The sequence below is a fragment of the Chiloscyllium punctatum genome, chromosome 17 (assembly GCF_047496795.1).
Source record: "Chiloscyllium punctatum isolate Juve2018m chromosome 17, sChiPun1.3, whole genome shotgun sequence".
NCBI classification, from domain to species: domain Eukaryota; kingdom Metazoa; phylum Chordata; class Chondrichthyes; order Orectolobiformes; family Hemiscylliidae; genus Chiloscyllium; species Chiloscyllium punctatum.
The window spans coordinates 63,390,303-63,412,619 of record NC_092755.1 but is presented as its reverse complement, the minus strand read 5'-3'; the positions used below and the strand labels follow the sequence as shown (position 1 = coordinate 63,412,619).

The window sequence follows — 22,317 nt, the reverse complement described above, 5'->3', positions numbered from 1 at the left end:
GGGGCCTGCTGACACCTATGTCAAGCTTCCTGGCTTTGTGTCGACACTAAATGGCACAACAAGACAGCAGTGATATGAGCTTGGTTTCTCTAGCTGAGAGGGCATCAAGTAGGCTCAGCGTGAATGAGCTGTATGACAGTGAGCAAGCAAAGAGCCTGGAGATGCACCCTGGTCCAGTCTATATTTAATTTCCCTGACCATACAATGTCCTTGTAGCAGGATTAGAATGGTAGCTGGCAGTGCAGTCTAAAGCGCTGCATTAAAGAAGATTGGAGATATGTCATGAGGGTTCTGAAAAAGCTAGCATGTCGGATGCCAGTGTCTGTGGACGTGTATGTGTGTGTGTGGCCATCGCTCACAGCAAGCCTGAAATGTTGGTGACCAGTTTCCAACATAGTGGTTGCTTTGAGCAACAGTGAACAAAACCCACCAGGTGTTTGCTCTGGTTTCTTTGCTGAGTTATCCCGATGCTCTAGCTTGTTTTGAGAGTTTGGTAATATGAACACCTGAATATTAATGAGGCAAGTTGTAGCATTAACAAGGCATTTAATAAGCGCTAATCCCTGTCAACTGGCAACTTGCTGCCTAGTGAGAATCCCGCCATTGCCACTTATGAAAAGCAGAACTGATGGTGTGAATCGTTCCCATGTTGTGAAGGCCCTCACTGTACTTGTCACCCAATTCTGCCGCATATCTCACCATTGCCCACATCTCACACACCCCTAAAAAAAATTCCATCCATTATTTGCTTACTATTCAATGGATCTAAAATAAATAAAATATTTTATTCTTTCCAAGTCAATGCATTTAATAATACTGCTGTTTAAATACATGTTTGAGGTAATTTAAATGTCTCATTTATATTAAATCCAGTTGATTAAAATTGTTACTTTACAAGTGTTACCATGACTGAAGGTCATTCATTTCTTCACCTATAACAAAAGAGTTCAATTAGGTAGAAATAAACCATTTGTCCTATGTTATTTTAAAAATAACCTTTTCCTAAAAATATGTTCTTCAAGAATCAGCTCTTCGTCTAGGTTTCCACTTGTCTGCTTCCCAACCTGTGATTTTTCTCTCCATTTGCCTAAAAGCTGGGAAAATTGTGAGCTAGCAAGCAAAGAAGTCCAGACCCAAAGCCATGGTCTAGAACCAACCAGCAGTCACATATGTTTTAAAAATTATATCATTCAAAATAAATATCTATCTGATCAGATATAAATAAAATATAGCTTTTTGTTTTGATTGATGATGGGAATTATCACTTTTTTTATCTAACTGCATAAATTTGCCTTTTGTTGAGAAGATTGCTGTCTTCTATGATTTAAATTATGTTCAGTGACCGCATTTGCAGCTTATGAGTCATAAACATAGCTGCTGATATTATTTCCAATTAGTATCTTCAGTAGGTGGCCAGTATTTGGAATAAACAAGCAGATAATTGAACTGGTTCTTTCAGATACACATCAGGAGATGTGAGAATGTGGGACATAAGCACCTGGGACAGCAGTGCCTTGTATCTGGAAACGTCACAGAGCTCTGCAGAACTTGGACCACGGCCACCCGTCTCTTTTGTGAGGATAAATAGCACCATAGCAGTGGCGGCTTACAAGGGCGGTGAGTACCAAAAACACCACCACAGGGTTGTTCAACAATTAACAGCAGCAGCTGCTGCAGACATTTACTGTGAGGTTTAGAAAGGAACACTTCTGGCCAATAATCTAAATGCATTAGTGGGCAGCACAAACACATTACCATTAATGTTGCTATTATGTCGTCCGAAAAGTGTAATGCCAGTATTTCAGTTCCAGTATATTGTAATGGGGGAAAGAAACATTTTGGCTGCTCCTTGAGGATGTGAATCTAGTTCATGATGCCTTCTGAAAACAGCAATTCGGTAAACCTTAAAAGGCACATATGAATAGCAAAATACTTCAGGAAAATAAATGGAATTTTTTTTAGTGGTTTTTAATATTTGTTTGTTTTATTGCACTTAATAATGCAATCTGCATCCTTTAGTTTGAATGCTGAGTGTTACATAATATAAATGGGGTGGATCGTAAAATTCAAAAAGAGCATAATTCATGTTTATATTCATCTTCCATTGCATTTTGGGGCCGGGGGTTCAAAAGTTTAAATGTCTTTGTACTTTCCAAACGCATGAACATTTTGAAGTTGTTAAAACCATCTGAAGAAGTGCATAGCCAAAGCTTTATGATGCTGTTTAGACACAAGGATGGCTAAATCATCAACCCCTTTTGTTTTGGCATTGTCATTTTTTTACCTTTTTCACAGTCACTTTCAATATTTCCTTAGCAAGGTGAACAAATTTGAGATTATCCTAACTCCAAATAAAATGCACAGTGATAAGGGTGAGAGATCTGTGATTGAATAGCATGCCAACCTTTTTCTTGCACTAAGAATGATTGTTTCAGGCAACCCCCAGAGGGTTGTCAGAATCTCTGGTATAATAAAATCTTAAGGTGAAATGGAAAATGATTTGAAAACTGCTAGTGAGGACAAATCCAGTTGGAGACCTTGCTGTTATCAATTAATATTATTGCAAAACAGTCACCAGTAATTTGTCGAAATATTTTGCATGTAAAAGTCAATTAATCAATTTAAATTATATAAAATAGTGAAGAGTAAAATGGCACAAAACAAGTTGAGAAATAACCACTGGGATGAAGATTTGAATAGACCTTTTAAGTCTATTATAGTAACAATATAGTATCAGAAATTGGTTAGGTGTCACTTGTCTCCATGAGCCTTCATAATATTTTGTACTCTATTCTCCAAAACCCACTTCATTATCTATGCACCATGCCGCTATGGCTCCTCGCTTGTCCTGCCTTCCCTGTTGTCAGACGCAGTCGTACTTGCCACTGCTGGGATCTCCCAGGATTCCTAGCACCGCGCCATTTTTAAAACTCAGCTGTCCACCAGGTCAAGAGCTGTCAGCGAGAGTTCCTTCAACTGTGCAGATAGTGGGAGGGGAAACCAAAAATAAACATTTCTAAGGGCACATAGATGGCACAGCTGACATTTTAGTCCAAATACAAATGTACATTTGTAAATTTATTGCTATTTAAGAACCAAGCTACACAAGCTACTTGTCCTTGGTGTCAGCCATCTTAAAACCCCGATTAAGGGAGTACTAGTCTTTTCTCCCAATGCTAAAACGTAGTTATGCCAATCATCATGTTGCACTATTCCCCCGGTAGAAACCAGACTTTGTTGTGACTGACTCTAGCCTACTCTAGATTATAAAGGTACAGATCCCTGACCATGACCAACCAAAGAAGCCACAGACCATATCCAAGCTCCTGGACCAAGAGCAGACTGTGCACTTGATATTCTATGTCAGGCACCTTAATTAAAGGCTTGGCCTAACTATTCTCTCTTTATCCTTTGAGGAATAGCCATTGGTTGAAGCATATGCAGTGTTTTTGCCACTTAACATTGCTGGCAGATGGTTCAGGTCTGAGATTATCGTAGCACATTGCTCTACAGCAATATAGCCACACCCTGACTGATCATTGCTCGCAGTCATGGCATGCTGTCTGGCTTTGTGGCTATGCTAAATAAAAAATAACACAGAAGTACCGTGAGCCTTTAAACTCTGGTTGAGGACTCAAAACACACAAAGGCAAGACAAGACAACAATGCTGTGACCATTCAAGTAGTCACAACGTGAATGAGTGCTAATAGAAAAAGCAAGGAGGCTTGGCCAATCAGAACCAACCTTCCTAATTTAAATTTTAAATGAAATCTGACTGTAAAATGTCAATCAACATTAATGCATTCCCCATTACAACACCTCTCATGCAGTACAAATGTTAGTTTTCCCCTCTTGTGAATTGTCCTGTATAAGATGAAAAGGTTTGACAAAATGTGTCTTATTTATGCGATGTTAGAATTCTATACTACACACCAACTTTGCTGAACCTATACTTATGTCTTACAGTCAACTTCTTAATGTTTTTAAGCACATACTCTATAAAATAGGATTTTTTTAAAAATTGATCAGGTCTAGTTGTTACTGGCAAACCCAACATTTATTGCCTCTCTCTAAAATTTTAAATATTTCCTGATTGAACACAGCTCTCAAAAAGTGTTTTCCAACTGAACTAAGATTTATTTGAAGAAAGCACCTTCTGATTTCTTAGATTAACTCAGTGTTTCCAATTCACCTTGAGCAAATATCCATAATCATTGAACTAATGTTTAATATATTTTACATTTTTCATGTTTTTAATTCTATTCCTGTTGAAATGCACCCTAGTGGATATTTAAAAATACCTTTATCTCTTACATTGCACTTTAAATGGTTTGGTTATTTCTAGCTGCAGATCTCTTTGTTTCTATACTCTATTTCAAGCTTTGTTTTCTTTTCATTCCTTCTTCCATAATGTACCATTTCGCTCATGTATATAGAACAGAGAACAGTATAGGTCCTTCGGCCCTCGATGTTGTGCTACTTTTATCCTGCTCTAAGATCAAACTAACCTACATACCATTCATTGTACTATCTTCCATGTGGCTATCCAAGAGTTGCTTAAATGCCCTTCATGCATTGGACTTCACTACCATTGCTGGCAGTGCATTCCATGCACCCAGCACACTCTGTGTAAAGAATCTACCTCTGACATCTCCCCTAAACCTTCCTCCAATCACATAAAATGATGCTCCCTTGTATTAGCCTCTTTTTCCTGGGAAAAATGTCTCTGGCTATCCACTTTATCTATGCCTCTCATCGTCTTGTATACCTCTATCAAGTCAGTGCTCGTTCTTCTTCGCACCAATGAGAAAAGTCCTAGCTCCCTCAACCTTACTTCATAAGACATGCCCTCCAATTCAGGCAGCATCCTGGTAAATCTCCTCTTCACTCTCTCTAAAGCTTCCACATCTTTCCTATAATGAGGTAACCAGAACTGAACACAATATTGTAACTGTGGTCTACCCAGGGCTGTACAGGGCTGCAGCATAATTTTGTGGCTCTTAAATTCTATCCTCCAGCTAATGAAAGCCAATACACCATATGTATTCTTAACAACTCTGTTAACTTGGGTGGCAACTTTGAGGGATCTATGGACATGGACCCCAAGATCCCTCTATTTCTCCACACTGCCAAGAATCCTGCCTGTATTCTGCATTAAAATTCAACTTTCAAAAATGAATCACTGTACACTTTTCCAGGTTGGACTCCATCTGCCACTTATCAGCCCAGTTCTACATCCTGACAATGTCCCGTTGCAACATGCAACAGCCCTCCACACTATCCACCAGTCTCTCCAACCTTTGTGTCATCAGCAAACTAAGCCACCCTTCTACTTCCTGTTCCAAATCATTTATAAAAATCACAAAGAGCAGAGGTCCCAGAACTGATCCCTGCAGAACTCCACTGGTCACCGAACTCCAGGCTGAATACTTTTCATCTACCACCACCTTCTGTCTTCTCTGGGCCATGCAATTCTGTATTCAGATGGCCAGATTTCCTTGTTTCCCATGCCCCCTTACTCTGATTGAGCCTACCATGGGGAACCTTATTGAATGCCTTGCTAAAATCCATGTACAGCACATCCACTTCAGTCCCTTCATCAACGTGTTTTGTTACATCCTCAAAGAATTCAATAAGGTTAGTGAGGCATGACCTACCCCTCTCAAATCCATGGTGACTTTCTCTAATCAAGCTAAGATTTTATGATTATTTGGAAAACCAATCTCTCACGATCCTCTCTAATAATTTACTCACCACAGACGTAAGACTGATTGGTCTGTAGTTCCCAGGGTTATCTCCATTCCCTTTCTTGAACAAGGGGAAAATCATTTGCCACCCCCCAATCATCTGGCACTACTCCAGTAGACAGTGAGGACACAAAGATCATTGCCAAAGGTGGAGCAATATCTTCCCTTGCTTCCTAGACTGACCTTGGGTAGATCACATCTGGTCCAGGGGATTTATCTACCCTTAGGTATTTTTCAAAATTTTCAAAATCCTCCTCAACATCAACCTGTGGGAGCATATCAGTCTGTTTCATGTTGTCCTCAGGAACATCAAGGTCCCTCTCAGTAGTGAATACTGAAAATTGAAATTAATTTTTCAATTATATGCCCATTTGCAAGTTTATTAATGTTTTGCAATTTTTTTTATTGCCCACCACTTTTACTGCAGCCACGCAACTTGGTGTCATCTGTAAATAATTCTGAAATTATATATCCAATTTCCAAATTCAGAAGTTTTTTGACTCATTCATGGGATGTGAATGCTTCTGCCAAGATTAGTATTTGTTCCCCATCCCTAGCTACCCTTGCAAAGGTAGTTTTAAATGTTTTTGAAACTTCTATAGGAAGGATGTTGTTAAACTTGAGAGTGTGCAGAAAAGATTTACAAGGATGTGCCGGGACTGGAGGGTCTGAATTATGGGGGTGAGGAGCGGTTTCCATCGTTTTAAAATTTAGAATCACGTTATCTCTGTGTTAGACCTATGGCACTAATCACTTTTCCAATCAATATTTGTTTTATATGTGTAATAGTGCTTGCACTATAGCTTCCCTGACTACTTATATCATTTGCAGAGACAAATGCATCAGCCATGTAGACCACTAGTTACAATCTCACAACTGAAAAATAGAACGTAGAAAAATACAGGATGGAACAGGCTCTTTGGCCCATAATGTTGTGCCGAAGATCAATCTTAATGTAAAATAAAATGACTATGCACCCCTCAATTCACTGCTGTCCACGTACATATCCAGCAGTTGCTTAAATGTCCCTAATGACTCTGCTTCCAACACCACTGGCAACGCATTCCATGCACTTACAACTCTCTGCGTAAAGAACCTTCCTCTGATATTCCCTTTATACCTTTCTCCTAGTATCTTAAAACTATGACCCCTCATGCCAGTCAATCCTGCCCTGGGCAAAATGCCCTGTTTACTCATTCTGTATCTGTATATTAACCAATCTGAGTCCATATTAATATTAATTATTATGTATGAGTATTACCCCAGTCCCACAGGTACTAATTTAATCTCCTGTGAGGGACCTTAGTGAATATTCTTTGAAAATCCACTTACACAACAGTAGCTAGTTCCACCTTAACCATCCCGTTCATTGTATCAACAAATTTGACAAACACAATTCCTTTTTCATCATCATGAAAATTAAGTGCTGAAGAAACTCAACAGGTCTGGTTATCATCTTTAGAGAGAGAAGCAGAGTTAACTTTTTAAGTTCAATGTTTGCTGTTTCAAAACAGTTCCTTTCTTGGACTACTGCTCTTCTACTCTCCTAAACATTAATACTGCAGAAAGGTTGGAACTGAAGTTTTCAGCTTTGCAAAGGATGGAAATAGATCGGCATAAGTCATGAAAATGTAGCTAGGAAGGAATAAAAAGTTTTCAAGCCTTCAGCCGTTAACACAATTTAAGTTGTTAAATTAAAAATGCAAACCTGAGCTTATGGTGTTTCGCATAATTAAATTCAAAACTAAATGCAGTCATAGAGTTCAAAGTTAGGTTATGGTTAATGACCAGTTACTGCTGGAGCAAGTTGCTTGAGTTTTGTATTTAAGAATAACTTTCTTAGCTATGCCACTTTGAACTTGAGAAAATGCACAATGATGCACAGGAAAAGAAAGTAACATAGACAATGCAACTCAATTAAAAATGTTTTATGTAATATTTATGTAACCTAAATCACAGTGAAAGATTTGCACAGCAACAGCAACTTGTATTTCTATAGCACCTTTTATGTGATGTAATGTTTGAAGATGTTTTGCAGCTATGTTATTTAAAATATTTGTTACTGAGTACGTAAAGTGATACCAGGTCAATGACTAAAAGCTTGGACAAAAATGTAGGTTTTGAGGAGTGCCTAAAAAAAAAGAAAATGTGGAGATTGTGTTTCAGATTTTGGGGCCTAGGCAACTGAAGGAACAGCCATCCATGGTGAAGCCATTGAAATCAAGGGCATATAACAGGCCTGAATGAGATGACCACAGACAACTTGAAAGGTTGTGACTGTACAAGATTACAGAGGCTTGGTGGGCTGATAGTGTGGAAAGATTTGAAAACAAGGAAGAAAATTTTAAAGTCAAGACCTTGCTTGAGTGGGAGGTAAAGTTTTATATGCTGTTGCATTGTTTTGAAACTTTGGAAAAAAAGAAGCCAAAACAACAGCAGTTTTAAAAGGGAGAAGAACAGACAAAGGAAGCACATGGTGAGGTCAGTGCAGGAGAGAGAGAGAAAGAAACTGACACCACAGTGAATCTGCACAGTTACTGCCTTTGCTGTTTGAATTCATGTATCGCTGGACATTGGAGTGCGTCTGGGAAAATTAATCAATAGTGGAATTCACAACTGATTTTGGAGGAATTGTTTGGACAAAGTTCACAGCCACATAAGTGATTTGTTTTTAAGTATGGCCTACCGAAAGTCTGCAGTAGTGAGTAGAGTGGGTTCTTTCTTGATTAGATGTTTTTTGAGATATGTCTCTTGATTAAACTCAAAATATAAGCCATAACTATTAATTTCACCTGAGGAGGTGTTTTATAGAGGAATAAGACTGTGTGATTTTCCGAACCTTTAGATTGTGAAGGAGCTAAATGACCTTTAATAGAGTGATATGTACTTCTTGTCAGATGTAGGAGTTTAAAGAGAGTTTAAGGTTTACTGCAGATTATATCTGCAATAAATGCTGTTGGTTGCGAATCCTATCAGATTGACTGAATCGGTTGGAGAGGCAGTTAGAGGCAGCGAAGAATTTGCAACAGCAACAGTGTGATGGATGGCAGTTATAGGAAGGGGGGGAAAGTCTCACATACAGTCATATAGATGGGCTAACTCCAGGAAAGATAAAAGAGGTAGGCAGCTAGTGCAGGAGTCTTCTGTGGTTATCCCCATTTCAAGCAAGTATGCTGTTTTAGAAAATATAGGAGGTGATCGATTCACAGGGGAACGTAACACAAACAGCCACATTTCTGGTATTGAAACAGGCTCGAATGCAATGAGGGGTATGTCTGGTTCCAAGAGATCAATTGTGTTAGGAAACTCTCTAGTCTGAGGTACAGGCAGATGTTTCTGTGGCCAGCAGCGAAAAATCAGAATGGTGTGTTGTTTCCCTGGTGCCAGGATCAAGGATGCCTCAGAGAGGGTGCAGAATGTTCTCAAGGGGGAGAGGGACCAGCAAGAGTTCATTGTCCACATTGGAACCAACAACATAGGAAGGGAAAAGGTTGAGATTCTGAAGGAAGATTACAAAGAGTTAGGAAGGGATTTTAAAAAGTCCTCGAGAGTAGTAATATCTGGATTACTCTCGGTGCTACGAGCTAGTGAGGGCAGGAATAGGAGGATAGAGAAGATGAATGCATGGCTGAGGAGCTGGTGTATGGGAGAAGGATTCACATTTTTGGATCATTGGAATCTCTTTTGGGGTAGAAATGACCTGTACAAGAAGGACGGATTGCACCTAAATTGGAAGGGGACTATTATACTGGCAGGGAGATTTGCTAGAGCTGCTCGGGAGGATTTAAAATAGTAAGGTGGGAGGACCCAGGGAGATAGTGAGGAAAGAGATCAATCTGAGACTGGGACAGTTGAGAACAGAAGCAAGTCAAACAGTCAGGGCAGGCAGGGACAAGGTAGGACTAATAAATTAAACTATATTTATTTCAATGCAAGGGGCCTAATAGGGAAGGCAGACAAACTCAGGGCATGGTTAGGAACATGGGACTGGGATATCATAGCAATTACGTAAACATGGCTCAGGGATGGGCAGGACTGGTAGCTTAATGTTCCAGGATACAAATGCTACAGGAAGGATAGAAAGGGAGGTAAGAGAGGAGGGGGAGTGGCGTTTTTGATAAGGGAAAGCATTAGAGCTGTACTGAGGGAGGATATTCCTGGAAATACATCGAGGGAAGTTATTTGGATGGAACTGAGAAATAAGAAAGGGATGATCACCTTATTGGGATTGTATTATAGACAATCAGAGGGAAATTGAAAAACAAATTTGTAAAGAAATCTCAGCTATTTGTAAGAATAATAGGGTGGTTATGGGAGGGGATTTTAACTTTCCGAACATAGACTGGGACTGCCATAGTATTAGAATTAGAATACTTAGTGTGGAAACAGGTCCTTCGGCCCAACAAGTCCACCGCCGAAGCGTAACCCACCCATATCCCTACATCTACCCCTTACCTAACACTACGGGCAATTTAGCATGGCCAGTTCACCTGACCTTCACAAGGGTTTAGATAGAGAAGAATTTGTTAACTGTGTACAAGAAAATTTTCTGATTCAGTATGTGGATGTACCTACCAGAGAAGGTGCAAAACTTGACCTATTCTTGGGAAATAAGGCAGGGCAGATGACTGAGGTATCAGTGAGGGAGCACTTTGGGGCCAGCGACCATAATTCTATTAGATTTAAAATAGTGATGGAAAAGGATAGACCAGATCTAAAAGTTGAAGTTCTAAATTGGAGAAAGGCCAATTTAACGGTACTAGGAATGAACTTTCAAAAGCTGATTGGGGGCAGATGTTCATAGGTAAAGGGACGGCTGGAAAATGGGAAGCCTTCAGAACTGAGAAAATGAGAATCCAGAGAAAGTATATTCGTGACAGGATGAAAGGGAAGGCTGGTAGGTATAGGGAATGCTGGATGACTAAAGAAATTGAGGGTTTGGTTAAGAAAATGAAGGAAGCATATGTAAGGTATAGAAAGGATAGATCGATTAAATCCTTAGAAGAGTATAAAGGTAGTAAGAGTATACTTAAGAGGGAAATCAGGAGGGAAAAAAGGGGACATGACATAGCTTTGACAAACAGAATTAAGGAGAATCCAAAGGGCTTTTACAAATACATTAAGGACAAAAGGGTAACTAGGGAGAGAATAGGGCCCCTCAAAGATTAGCAAGGCAGCATTTGTGTGGAGCCACAGAAAATGGGGGAGATACTAAATGAGTATTTTGCATCAGTATTTACTGTGGAAAAGGACATAGAAGACATAGAATGTAGGGAAATAGATGGTGACATATTGAAAAATGTCCAGATTACAGAGGAGGAAGTGCTGGATGTCTTTAAATAGTTAAAAGTGGATAAGTCCCCAGGACCTGATCAAGTGTACCCTAGAACTCTGTGGGAAGCTAGAGAAATGATTGCTGGGCCTCTTGCTGAGATATTTGTATCGATAGTCACAGATTAGGTGCCGGAGTACTGCAGGTTGGCTAACATGGTGCCACTGGTTAAGGGTGGTAAGGACAGGTCAGGGAACTATAGACCAGTGAGCCTGATGTCGGTGGTGGGTAAGGTGTTGGAGGGAATCCTGAGGGACAGGATGTACATTTGGAAAGGCAAGGACTGACTAGGGATCATAGACATGCCTTTGTGTGTGGGAAATAATGTCTCGCTGACTTGATTGGGTTTTTTGAAGAGGTGACAAGGGGTATTGATGAGGGCAGAGCGGTAGATGTGATCTATATGGACTTCAGTAAGGTGTTCCACAAGATTGCCCATGGGAGACTGGTTAGCAAGGTTAGATCTCATGGAATGCAGGGAGAACTGGCTCAAAGGTAGAAGACAGAAGGTGGTGGTTAAGGGTTGTTTTTCGGACTGGAAGCCTGTGACCAGTGGAGGGCCTCAAGGATCAGAGCTGGGTCCTCTACTTTTTGTCATTTATATAAATGATTTGGATGTGAGCATAAGAGGTATAGTTAGGAAGTTTGCAGATGACACCAAAATTGGAGGTGTAGTGGACAGCGAAGAGGGTTACCTCCGATTACAACAGGATCTGTACCAGATGGGCCAATGGGCTGAGAAGTGGCAGATGGAGTTTAATTCAGATAAATGCGAGGTGCTGCATTTTGGGAAAGCAAATCTGAGCAGGACTTATACACTTAATGGTAAGGTCCTAGGGAGTGTTGCTGAACAAAGAGACCTTGGAGTGCAGGTTCATAGCTCCTTTACCGTGGAGTCGCAGGTAGATAGGATAGTGAAGAAGGCATTTGGTATGCTTTCCTTTATTGGTCAGAGTATTGAGTACAGGAGTTAGGAGGTCATGTTGCGGCTGTACAGGACACTATTTAGGCCACTGTTGGAATATTGCATGCAATTCTGGTCACCTTCCTATTGGAAAGATGTTGTGAAATCTGAAAGGGTTCAGAAAAGATTTACAAGGATGTTGCCAGGGTTGGAGGATTTGAGCTGTAGGGAGAGGCTGTACAGGCTGGGGCTGTTTTCCCTGGAGTTTCGGAGGCTGAGGGGTGACCTTATAGAGGTTTACAAAATTATGAAGGGCATGGATAGGAAAAATAGACAAAGTCTTTTCCCTGGGGTGGGGGAGTCCAGAATTAGAGGGCATAGATTTAGGTTGAGAGGGGAAAGATTATAAAAGACACCTAAGGAGCAACATTTTCACATGAGGGTGGTACATGTATGGAATGCACTGCCAGAGGAAGTGGTGGATTCTAGTACAATTGCAACATTTAAAAGGCATTTGGATGGGTGTATGAATAGGAAGGGTTTGGAGGGATATGGGCCGGGTGCTGGCAGGTGGGACTAGATTGGGTTGGGATATCTGGTCGGCATGGACGGGTTGGACCAAAGGGTCTGTTTCCATTCTGAACATCTCTATGACTCTATAAGACAGCGGACTGTGGGGTTTGGGGGACAGATGTGGTACTGATACTGAAACGGGAATTACTGCGACCTCAGACACCGACTTTAGAATTGTACAGGAACAAAAATGTCTGTGTATCCAGAACTAAAATGTTTCCATAGATTAATTGGTTTTGGGGTCAGAATGGAATGTCTTGTGTAAGTGAAGTTATAATGTTCTAAGGGAGCTCTGTTATTGTGGTATAGGAAGGCATGAAAAGACACACATTCATAAAACCGAGGAATAGGCTCTTTGAAAGGAAGTCTTGCAGTGCTTGCACAGAGATGAGGAAGATATCAAGACTCCTGGTATGAGTAAAAGATTGAAGTGCTAGAATGAGAGGAGAAGCAATATTGAAGATATTTGAATTGATTAGCATTTGCGATGCTTGAAGTTTTGTGGTCACATTGAAATAGACTGAGAATGAAGAAGTCTTTTTCTTTGTCCCATCAGACTGCTTTACATCCCACATCAAAAACATTCATGGACTACAAACATGATAAATATAAGACTTTAAAATTAAAAATGGCTAGCTGATCTCTTGCAGTATTGTTCCAGAGTCATTTGGGGACTGGAACATGTGTCTGTTTGTAATGATTGAGTGTCAACCTGGGCCATCCCTTCAAGGTTACTGCTTAACTGCTTCCTCCCTTTGGGAACTGGTTCAAATATTTAATGAAATCAATTGTTGTTAGAACATTCCTAAGATTGGCAGACCTTCTGTGACCACAGCAGATGCCCATCTAAAGTTCACCATAATGAATGTTTTGGCATCAGGTGTCCTAATAGTGCTTTTCCTCCTACCATAATCTGAAATTTGACATGTCTCAGAAGATGTGGATGAGAGATAGAAAATTAGCTACTCATATTTGCTACTAATATAAATACAAATTCATTTTCGATATTGTAGTTAAAGCAGAATTAATCGCACATACTCTACCTTAGTGAAAGGTGCAGCTCCTGTTTTATATACTATGATTATAATGCTGCAGTTGATAAATTTTAGTGTCTCCACCTTTTAAAATCCTCCATGCAAGCTTATGAGTAAACCTTGGACTTGGAAGTTCCTCGGAATTGCACAAAATGTGCATTTTGTATGATTAATTGCTCATAATAAAAAGATCTGCTATAAATCAGTGACAAATATCTGTAGAATGATCCAGATCATGATACTTCTACTAGATTGCAGAACTGGTTTGTAATGTTTTATTGGAACATAATGCAGTTATCATTACTAGTTTTATCATGTAACATCCAGATTTTTCTTTAATGTTTTTATTCTTAAGCTTTTTTTTGTTTCATGGGATGTGGGTAGTGCTGACAAGGTCAGTATTTATTGGCCAGCCCTAAGTAGCCTTACCTGACTGTCTGATTAGAACATTTAGGAAGGTAATTAAGAGCGAGTTTTGAGAAGAATTGTAGCTCAGGTTGAGGTTGTGGATGTAGGTTTGCTTGCTAAGCTGGAGAGTTCATTTTCAGATGTTTTGTCACCATACTCAATAACATCTTCAGTGAGCCTCTAGATGAAGCACTGGTGGTGTAATCTGCTTTCAGTTTACATGTTTGGATTTCTTTGGTGATGTCAACCCAAGAAAACCCAAACATATAAATAGAAAGGACTCCACCACCAGTGCTTCATCCAGAGGCTTACTGAAGATGTTACCGAGTATGGTGACGAAACATCTGAAAACGAACCTTCCAGCTCAATGAGCAAACATACATCCAGAAAATTACATCCACTGCAATGTGTTTTATTCTTAATGTCACAGGTAGACCAGGCCAGGTAAGGATGTTAAATTTCCTTCCCTGAAGGAAATTAATGAACCAGATGGGTTTTTATGACCAATCTATAATTCCATGGCACCATTAATGAAATGACCTTTATATTCCAGATATAGTAATTGAATTTAAGTTCAGTCAGCTGCAAGGTGGGATTTGAAACCATCTCTCGAGAGCATTAACTTGGGCCATTGGATGACGAGTCCAGTGATGTTACTACTATTCCACTGTCTCCCCCACTACATTGACAAACTGACACTTATGGATTCTACTGTGACTTTAAATAGAAAACAATGGATATCTGGATAATAGATTAAACTATTTACCAGGCAATAATTCAGTTGGTAGGGTGGTTACCATGCCCTACAACATTGGAGTGGAACTGAAATTTACATCAAAATCTGAAACATGAAATGAGGGTGTGACCTTAAAAAGAATTCATATTACTTGTATTGCTTATTACGTGGCTTCTGTATATATTAAAATTTAAGTATGGATCAAACTTTGTGGGCAACAAATAAATTGCTATATTCGGTTTTATTTTAATGACACCTTTCAATTAACATATGAATTGTTGCATCAATATTTCCTATTCACTTTCCACATACTATCACAATGTAGATGAAGTATGCTAGTAGAGGCAAGGTGGCTGTGTGAATAAAAGGAAGACTTGCATTTGTACAATGCCTGTGAAAACTTCAAAGCATTTCAACAGCCAGTGAAGTACATTTGAAATATAAACTGAAATTTGCCCCTCTCTGGAGATTATAAGAAGGGAAGATGAGACTATGCCCCTTTCGTTCCAGCTAATCAGTAAGTGCTTGATGAGGAGATCCTATATAGAGTTGAGGACCTCAATTCACTGCTTCCACAATTCAAAGCAGGTGAGAAAAATAACTGACATTGTGACTAGAAAACCAGGCCAACCTACCTGTCAGGTTGGTTGTGGGGATGGACAGGCAGCCTTCAATACCCCAATCTGGTGGCAATAAAAGGCAGTGATGATGGAATAATCCAGTCTCCTGTAAATACCAGCCACCTTAATTTTCCTCTGACCCTTTTTTCCCACAACCCCACCTCACAAGAAAGGATAAGAACAACATTTACATTGTCACCATTGTATCTCATGAAGAGTAGGCTTTGACTAATGGCCTTTAGGATCCAGTGGCTGGCAATCTCTGATTGGCTGGCAACTTCTGGTGAGTTGGGACTCCACTGTTGAGGCCTGCAATTGGCTGAGGAGCTCATCAGCTTGCTCTTAACAAGCTGTTTGGCTCACAATGAGGCAAACTTTCACATGCTGAAGGCAGTCAGTTGCTATTCAATATGCTCATCCTCCACACTTTGCCTGAAAACAGGAGAATTGCAGCTGTAGACACTTATGTAATGGAGAAAGTGAGGACTGCAGATGCTGGGGACCAGAGCTGAAAATGTGTTGCTGGAAAAGCGCAGCAGGTCAGGCAGCATCCAAGGAGCAGGAAAATTGACGTTTCAGGCATGAGCCCTTCTTCATTCCTCATTTCCTTTCCTCATTCCTGAAGAAGGGCTCATGCCTGAAACGTCGATTTTCCTGCTCCTTGGATGCTGCCTGACCTGCTGCGCTTTTCCAGCAACACATTTTCAGCACTTATGTAATGGAGTCAACATGTTTCGATGAGGACAAAGCTCACCAGGTGCCTGGTGGTAACTTGCTGGCAACTAGTCTGGGATAGGGGCTCAGGAGGATTTTGTTTTAACCTCTCTACTGGAGACGTGGCAATCAGTGGGCCACAGCTGCAGCCACTGGCTATCTTGCTACCACCGTTTATTTAATTTAATTCTCTCCTGTTCAGCAGGTGTCTCAAGGCAGACATGCCCTAGGATTTCCCCCTCTGCCAGCAGTGCCCACCTCTGCTGTTCTTCTAAGCTGCAGGTCTTCTGATTGGCACTCTTAATTGGCTACCTCTGGGAAGACTTTGCAGGAGTGTGGAACAGAGCAGGGCCAAGAAATAGTCTCAAATCAAACTCCTAGCCCAAGAAAAGAAGATTCTGCTCATAGAGTTACATTTGTCACCTTCTTTCTTTCTTTCTTTTTATTTAAAAACAATGTTTTGCAGAGAAAGAAGGTAATTGTTTCCTGTAGGCTTCTTCAGACCTGCAATAAGCAATTAATTTTAGGAAGGCAAATCAATTTTAAAAGGTATGCTCAATTACCCATATCCCTGTTTTGGCAGCAACATAATAGATTGAGTGTAACATGATGTGAAACAACGTATCATTCATTGTAAATATTGCTAAGGAGTTAACCTCTTGTGCGAGTTAACTTTTACGCGAGTTGCTAATTGTTTGGATTGAGGAAAGTAATAACATTGATGTGCTCATATTCAGGCAAGTAACTTAATATCTGGTACGTCAACCCTACCAATTTATGTATAGTAATAGCCTAAAGTTGATTCCTGGAAAATTGCACAATCAGTATATATCCAAGCGGACATCTTCAATCATATATCTTGGAGCGATTAGATAGTCTTACACTTTGTGAGATTTTAAATAATCATATACAACAGAAAAGGGAGACTTAAGCAGTCTTCTAACTGTGAAGGAGAAAATAAAGTCTGAAAAGTGCAATTTAGTCTAAATTTCACTGCATATTTATTCCTTGGCCTTTTTACCTTAATGTTTTTAATATCAAAAGTGTTATGGTGGCATTGGCAAGCTTTTTAATCCTTGCAGCTAATGTCTCATGACAAGCCACTTTGGAAGGCTACTGGTCGATTGCTATAATAAATAGTGATTACTACAAAACAATACCATCAATCCATAAATTGTGTAATTATACTGACAGTATGTATACTTATGACATTACTGGTTAGGGATGCATACATGGAGCAACAAAATTTACACTTGCAAAAGTTAATGAACTGAAATGCCATATAACCGGTTTCCAAGTGGCAGTAAATATACCATCAATGTTCTGAATAGATAAGGATTCTTGCATATTTGGTGCATGTTTCTGCACTGAAGTTGTTTGTTAGTGTTTTATGTGTGTGACTTTAGTGCCCTTGCATATTAAATTTGTTTTCCTACACTTTGGCATTATACCAGCCTGATTTTATCACTAATTGCATTGTGAAAATGTTACTGAAATGAATCAAATAAAATGCTTTAGTTGAACCATTAGATAAAATGGCAGAGTTGTTTTGATAATGAGCAGATGTAGCTAATGCATGGAGATTTGGCCATTTTCAAGTCCCATCTGCTGTATGCCTGCTTCGATTTGGCAGTGAGCCATTGCTCAGCAGACAGACATAACTTTCTCACAGTCACATCATTTGTCTCTGGTAACGAGACTGCCTCCAGAACCATTATCAGTTTGAGAAAAGAAAAGCCATTTAGTGCAAGTGAAAAAGTTTGTTTTGGATAAATAGGATGATAAAGTTGCACATGCATAGATTGCAGAGCCAACAGAAAATATGATGAGTTGATCAGAATTGTGAATTAATGTTTTTTAAAAATCTTAGAAGTGAGGTAAAAATAAATTTTCAAATTTTATGGGGAACCAAGGAAAAGTTTAGTTTATTTGTTGATACCGTGAGTTGCAGTTTTTAAATTTAGTCAATAATTTAATGTTTTATTTCATTGTAACTATACAGAGTATTGAATCTTGTAGTGAATAGGTATGCTTGCAGAATAATGATGGAATAACATTTATAACCATTGCTCTGCCTTTGCTGAACAAGGTTTATTAGTTCATTCACCAAATCAAATCAGTCTAAAATAGGAAATCCTGCCTCTTCAGTGTAGACCAGTGGTTCTCAATCTTTTTGCTTTGTGCACACCCATCCAATGTTATAAAAATTCTACAAATGTCCTGTATCATAGCACAAGCATTATTTTTTTAGATCTAAGAAGTCAATCTATCTTTTTACAAATAAAAATAAGCATGGCTTATTTCATTCAGTTCATTCTCAGTAATTTAAAATTTCCATAATTTGGAGGATTTTAAAGGTCCAGCACACACAAACTACTCATTGCAGTTGAGGTATGTCTCTATTTTCAACATTAAAAAAAAGTGAAATTCTCATAGTTTTCTTCATATTTCTTCAATTTTTCAGGATTAGTCGTGGCTTTATGATATTTACTTCTTCCACCTCACTATTCGTCTGACCACTGTGCCTTTGAGCAGAGTGCTGAGGTTCGAGTCAGCAAGGGAAATTCCAATTGCTTCCTTGAAACTTAATTTTGTCTGCATTTTACTGTAACTTGTTGAAATTCTAAATTTTGTTCAGGCTTAAGCAGGAGATATACAAGTTTTATACTTGAAAGCAGCTGAAGTCAGTTGATTAAGGAAACCAGCTTGAACATCTTTTTGCTATACAAGGGATTGAGCTAGGTGAAAGTGCCTAAATAAAGGCATCTCCATGTGACAGCGCTGACTGTAATTTTGAAGAGAGTGCTAGGGGGTGAATGAGGTCAAGAAGTTAGGCGAAGAAGAGAGCAAGGTGTTTCCTGTTTACTCACTATGCAGGAACTTGTTTTTGTCTTACCATGGGGGAAGAATTCTGCTGTTTTTGAGTATCCAGAAAGTGATTTAGGTATATTCTATTCTAGAGTTTTAAAATAGTATAAGGAGTGGTGGAAAGGTTCATAAAAAAATTTGAAAAGAAAATACGCGATTGAATAAATTGATTAAGTAGTTACTCAGAACACATTAAGAATGTTGTGCACAACCGCAACATGTAGGAGCTGCTGGTTGCCAGTGAGATCCAGGGCAAATGTGTCTGCAGGAAGTGTTTGCACTTAAAGCAGCTTTGACTGAGGATCATTGAACTGGAGGGCAAATTGTAAACACTGTGACACATCAGGGAGGAGGAAAGTTAAGATATTTTGGACCAAGAAGTGGTCGTAATTCTCAGGATAGGTTCATCTAATTTAATGAATAACAGTGGAGTGTGACTGCAGCTGAGATGGTAAGGGGACCCAAAGGGCAGGAGTGCAGGAGCCCGAGCCTTTGCAGTTATCCAATAAATTTTACATTCTTTCAGCTTGATGAGAATGGAACTGTAGAGTGGACGAACGAACTGACCGTGTCACTGTGGTGGAGGAAGCCATTCAAGTCAGTAGCGGATAGAGGAATGCAGTTGTTTTATGGGACAATATAGTGAGGGCGATTGACACTGTTTTCTGTAACAAAGAGCGAGAGTCCAGAAGGTTGTGTTGCCTGCCTAGTGTTGTGATTTAGGACATTTTCTCAGTATTGGAAAGGAATTTGCAGCAGGAAGGTGACAATCTAGTTAAAGTGGTTCACATAAGTGCAAATTACAGAACAGGGAAAGGGACTCTGCATTGTCAGTAAGAGGAGCTACGTACCAAATTGAGATGTAGGAGCTCAAAGGTAATAGTATCTGGATTGTTACCTAAGCCACATTTAAATTGGTATTAGGCAAATGAGATTAGAAAAATGAATGCAGGATCAAAGGTGCAGTTTTGAACTGAGTTCCAGTTTGCAGGACAATGATGCTAGAATTAGGTAAAATGCATTGTACTGTTGGGAAGGTCTATGCCTCAACCCTGCTGGGGCCAGAATTTATTTAAGCTGCACAAATGGAAAAGTAGAGAAGATTTGAAATTAAATAATGGGGCAGTGGATCAATTTTGCTAAGATGTGGTAAATCATAGAGGAGAAAAGGGAAGAGAAAAAGATATGGAAATGATAAATAGATATTAACAGGAAAGAATGGAGAGTACAAACTAAAGAGTAAATCAATAGCTAAATGTTACAAGACTAATTAAAAGGTCAAAATTAAAGGCTGAGTCTCTGAATGCACATAATATTCAAAACAAAGTATGTAAACTGAGAACGTAAATAGAACTGATTAAGTTCGATCTGATAGTCATCACGGAGAGATGACTACAGCAAAACAATTTGCGACCTGAATATTGAAGGGTATACAACATTTTTATGAAGGTAAGGAAAAGGTGGAAGTGTAGCTCTGTTAATCAATGTTGGAATACAATAGAAAGGATGATCTAAGTGAAGGATATGAGGATGTGGGAGCAATTTAGCTAGAAATAATAAAAGCAATAACCCACTTATGGGGATGGTATGCCAACCATTTATCAGTGACTAAGGATTATTAAGGCATAAATAATGAAGGTTACCAGAAGGATACTGTGATAATCATGTGATATAATTCTCCATATAGGCCGGAATAATCAGGTGGACAAAGTGTCCTAGATGAAAAGTTCTTAGAAAGTTTTTGGAAATTATGTTAACAAAGTGAGTGTTGATCCTATAGAAAGGAAGTCCAGGGAATTATGAAAATGGTAAGAGGAACTCAAAATTACAGTCACAAGGAATGTACTATTGAGCAAACCATTGGAGCTGATGAACGTCATCCTAGGGTCATAAAAGAAATGATTTTTGAGATGGTTGATGCAGTTACATTAATTTTACAATATCTCCTATATTTGGAGAAACTTCCCTTAGACTAAAAAATCCCAAATGTAACTTCTTTCATCAAAATTTGGAGGCAACTGAAATCTGAAAAGTACAGGTTAATTTATTTATATATCATAGTGAAGATGTTGAAGCTATAATTTTAAAAAAAATTATAGCAGGACACGAAGAAAAGGTTAAGGCAGAGTGAAAATAATTTTGTGAAAGGGAAATCTATGATTTCCAGAAATCATCTGATAAGGAGACATATCAAAGATTAATGTCACAAATAACAGGTAACATATTGAAGGAGTAGAAGATTGTCTAGCTGACAGGAAACAGAGTTGAGATATTTCTGGTTAGCATATGATGTATGGTATGCCACAGAGGTCAGTGCTGGGGCCTCAACGTTTTAAAATTAATATCAATGATTTGGATGAAGCAACCAAAGGTATGGTTGCTGAATTTGCTGATGTCACAAAGCTACATGGGTAAGTAAATTGTGAAGAGGACATGGGGAACTACAAGTATTATTGCTAGATTAAGTGAGTGAGCAGACATCTGACAAATGGAGTATCGTATCTGAAAATATGAAATTGTCCATTTTAGCAGGAAAATAAGAAAGAAGTATTTTATTTAAATAGTGAGAGATTGCAATACTCTGAGATGCAGAAAGATGACACTGCAATAACTTGTGAACACCTATCTATCTTCGTTTCCTACTGTTTGGATCACATATAGTTAGTATTATTATGATCCAAGCTAAATTTGTTACTGGAGAGACTGATACGTCACATTTTACTTTTCATTTTAAAAAGGTAATTATTTTTAGAAACATAATCATGTAATGTTACTGATTTGTTTTTAACAGTAAAACAGAGGTTTATTACAAAAGAGAAATGAAGATAAAATTAATAAACTAAACTATTTACAAAACACAACTTTCAAAATTTAGCAACATATTAATTCTAGCAGCACCTTTACTGGACTTGAACACGAGAAATAATTCACTTCTCTCTCAAATGTAGGATTTGACTTAGCTATGCCTTCAATTCCCCGACCTTGAGAATCATGATTGTCACTTCAATGAGTCTTCCTGTTTTTTTTATTCATCATGGGATGTGGGCATCACTAGCTAGGCCAGCATTCATTGCCCTCGCCCCAGATTGAACAAACAGCAGCTTAAAGACAACTACATCGCTGTGGGTCTGGTATCACATGTAGATCAGGCAAGGATGGCAGATTTTGTTTCCCCAAAGGACATTAGTAAACCAGATGGGTTTATATGAAATACACCAATGGTTGACATTTGCCTAACTTTATAGATTTATCTTTCAGACTTTCCATTGAATTCAAATGGCATGGTGGGATTCAAACCCATGCCTTGAGAAAATTTGTCTGGGTTCTGAACTACTAGTTTGGCAACATTACCAATGCAGTGCTACTGCCCCTTCCTACAA

At 39.0% G+C, this 22,317-nt stretch overlaps 1 protein-coding gene across 4 annotated transcripts in view; it reads left to right on the top strand.

Annotated features, from left to right (window-relative positions):
- Positions 1–22,317, top strand: part of fbxw8 (F-box and WD repeat domain containing 8) — a 168,184-nt gene that overhangs the window by 59,600 nt on the left and 86,267 nt on the right. For all 4 annotated transcript variants that reach the window (XM_072587321.1, XM_072587320.1, XM_072587322.1 and 1 more), the window contains one exon: positions 1,460–1,617. In XM_072587321.1, coding sequence (XP_072443422.1) covers positions 1,460–1,617 — 158 coding nt within the window. The remainder of the gene's footprint in view (positions 1–1,459; positions 1,618–22,317) is intronic.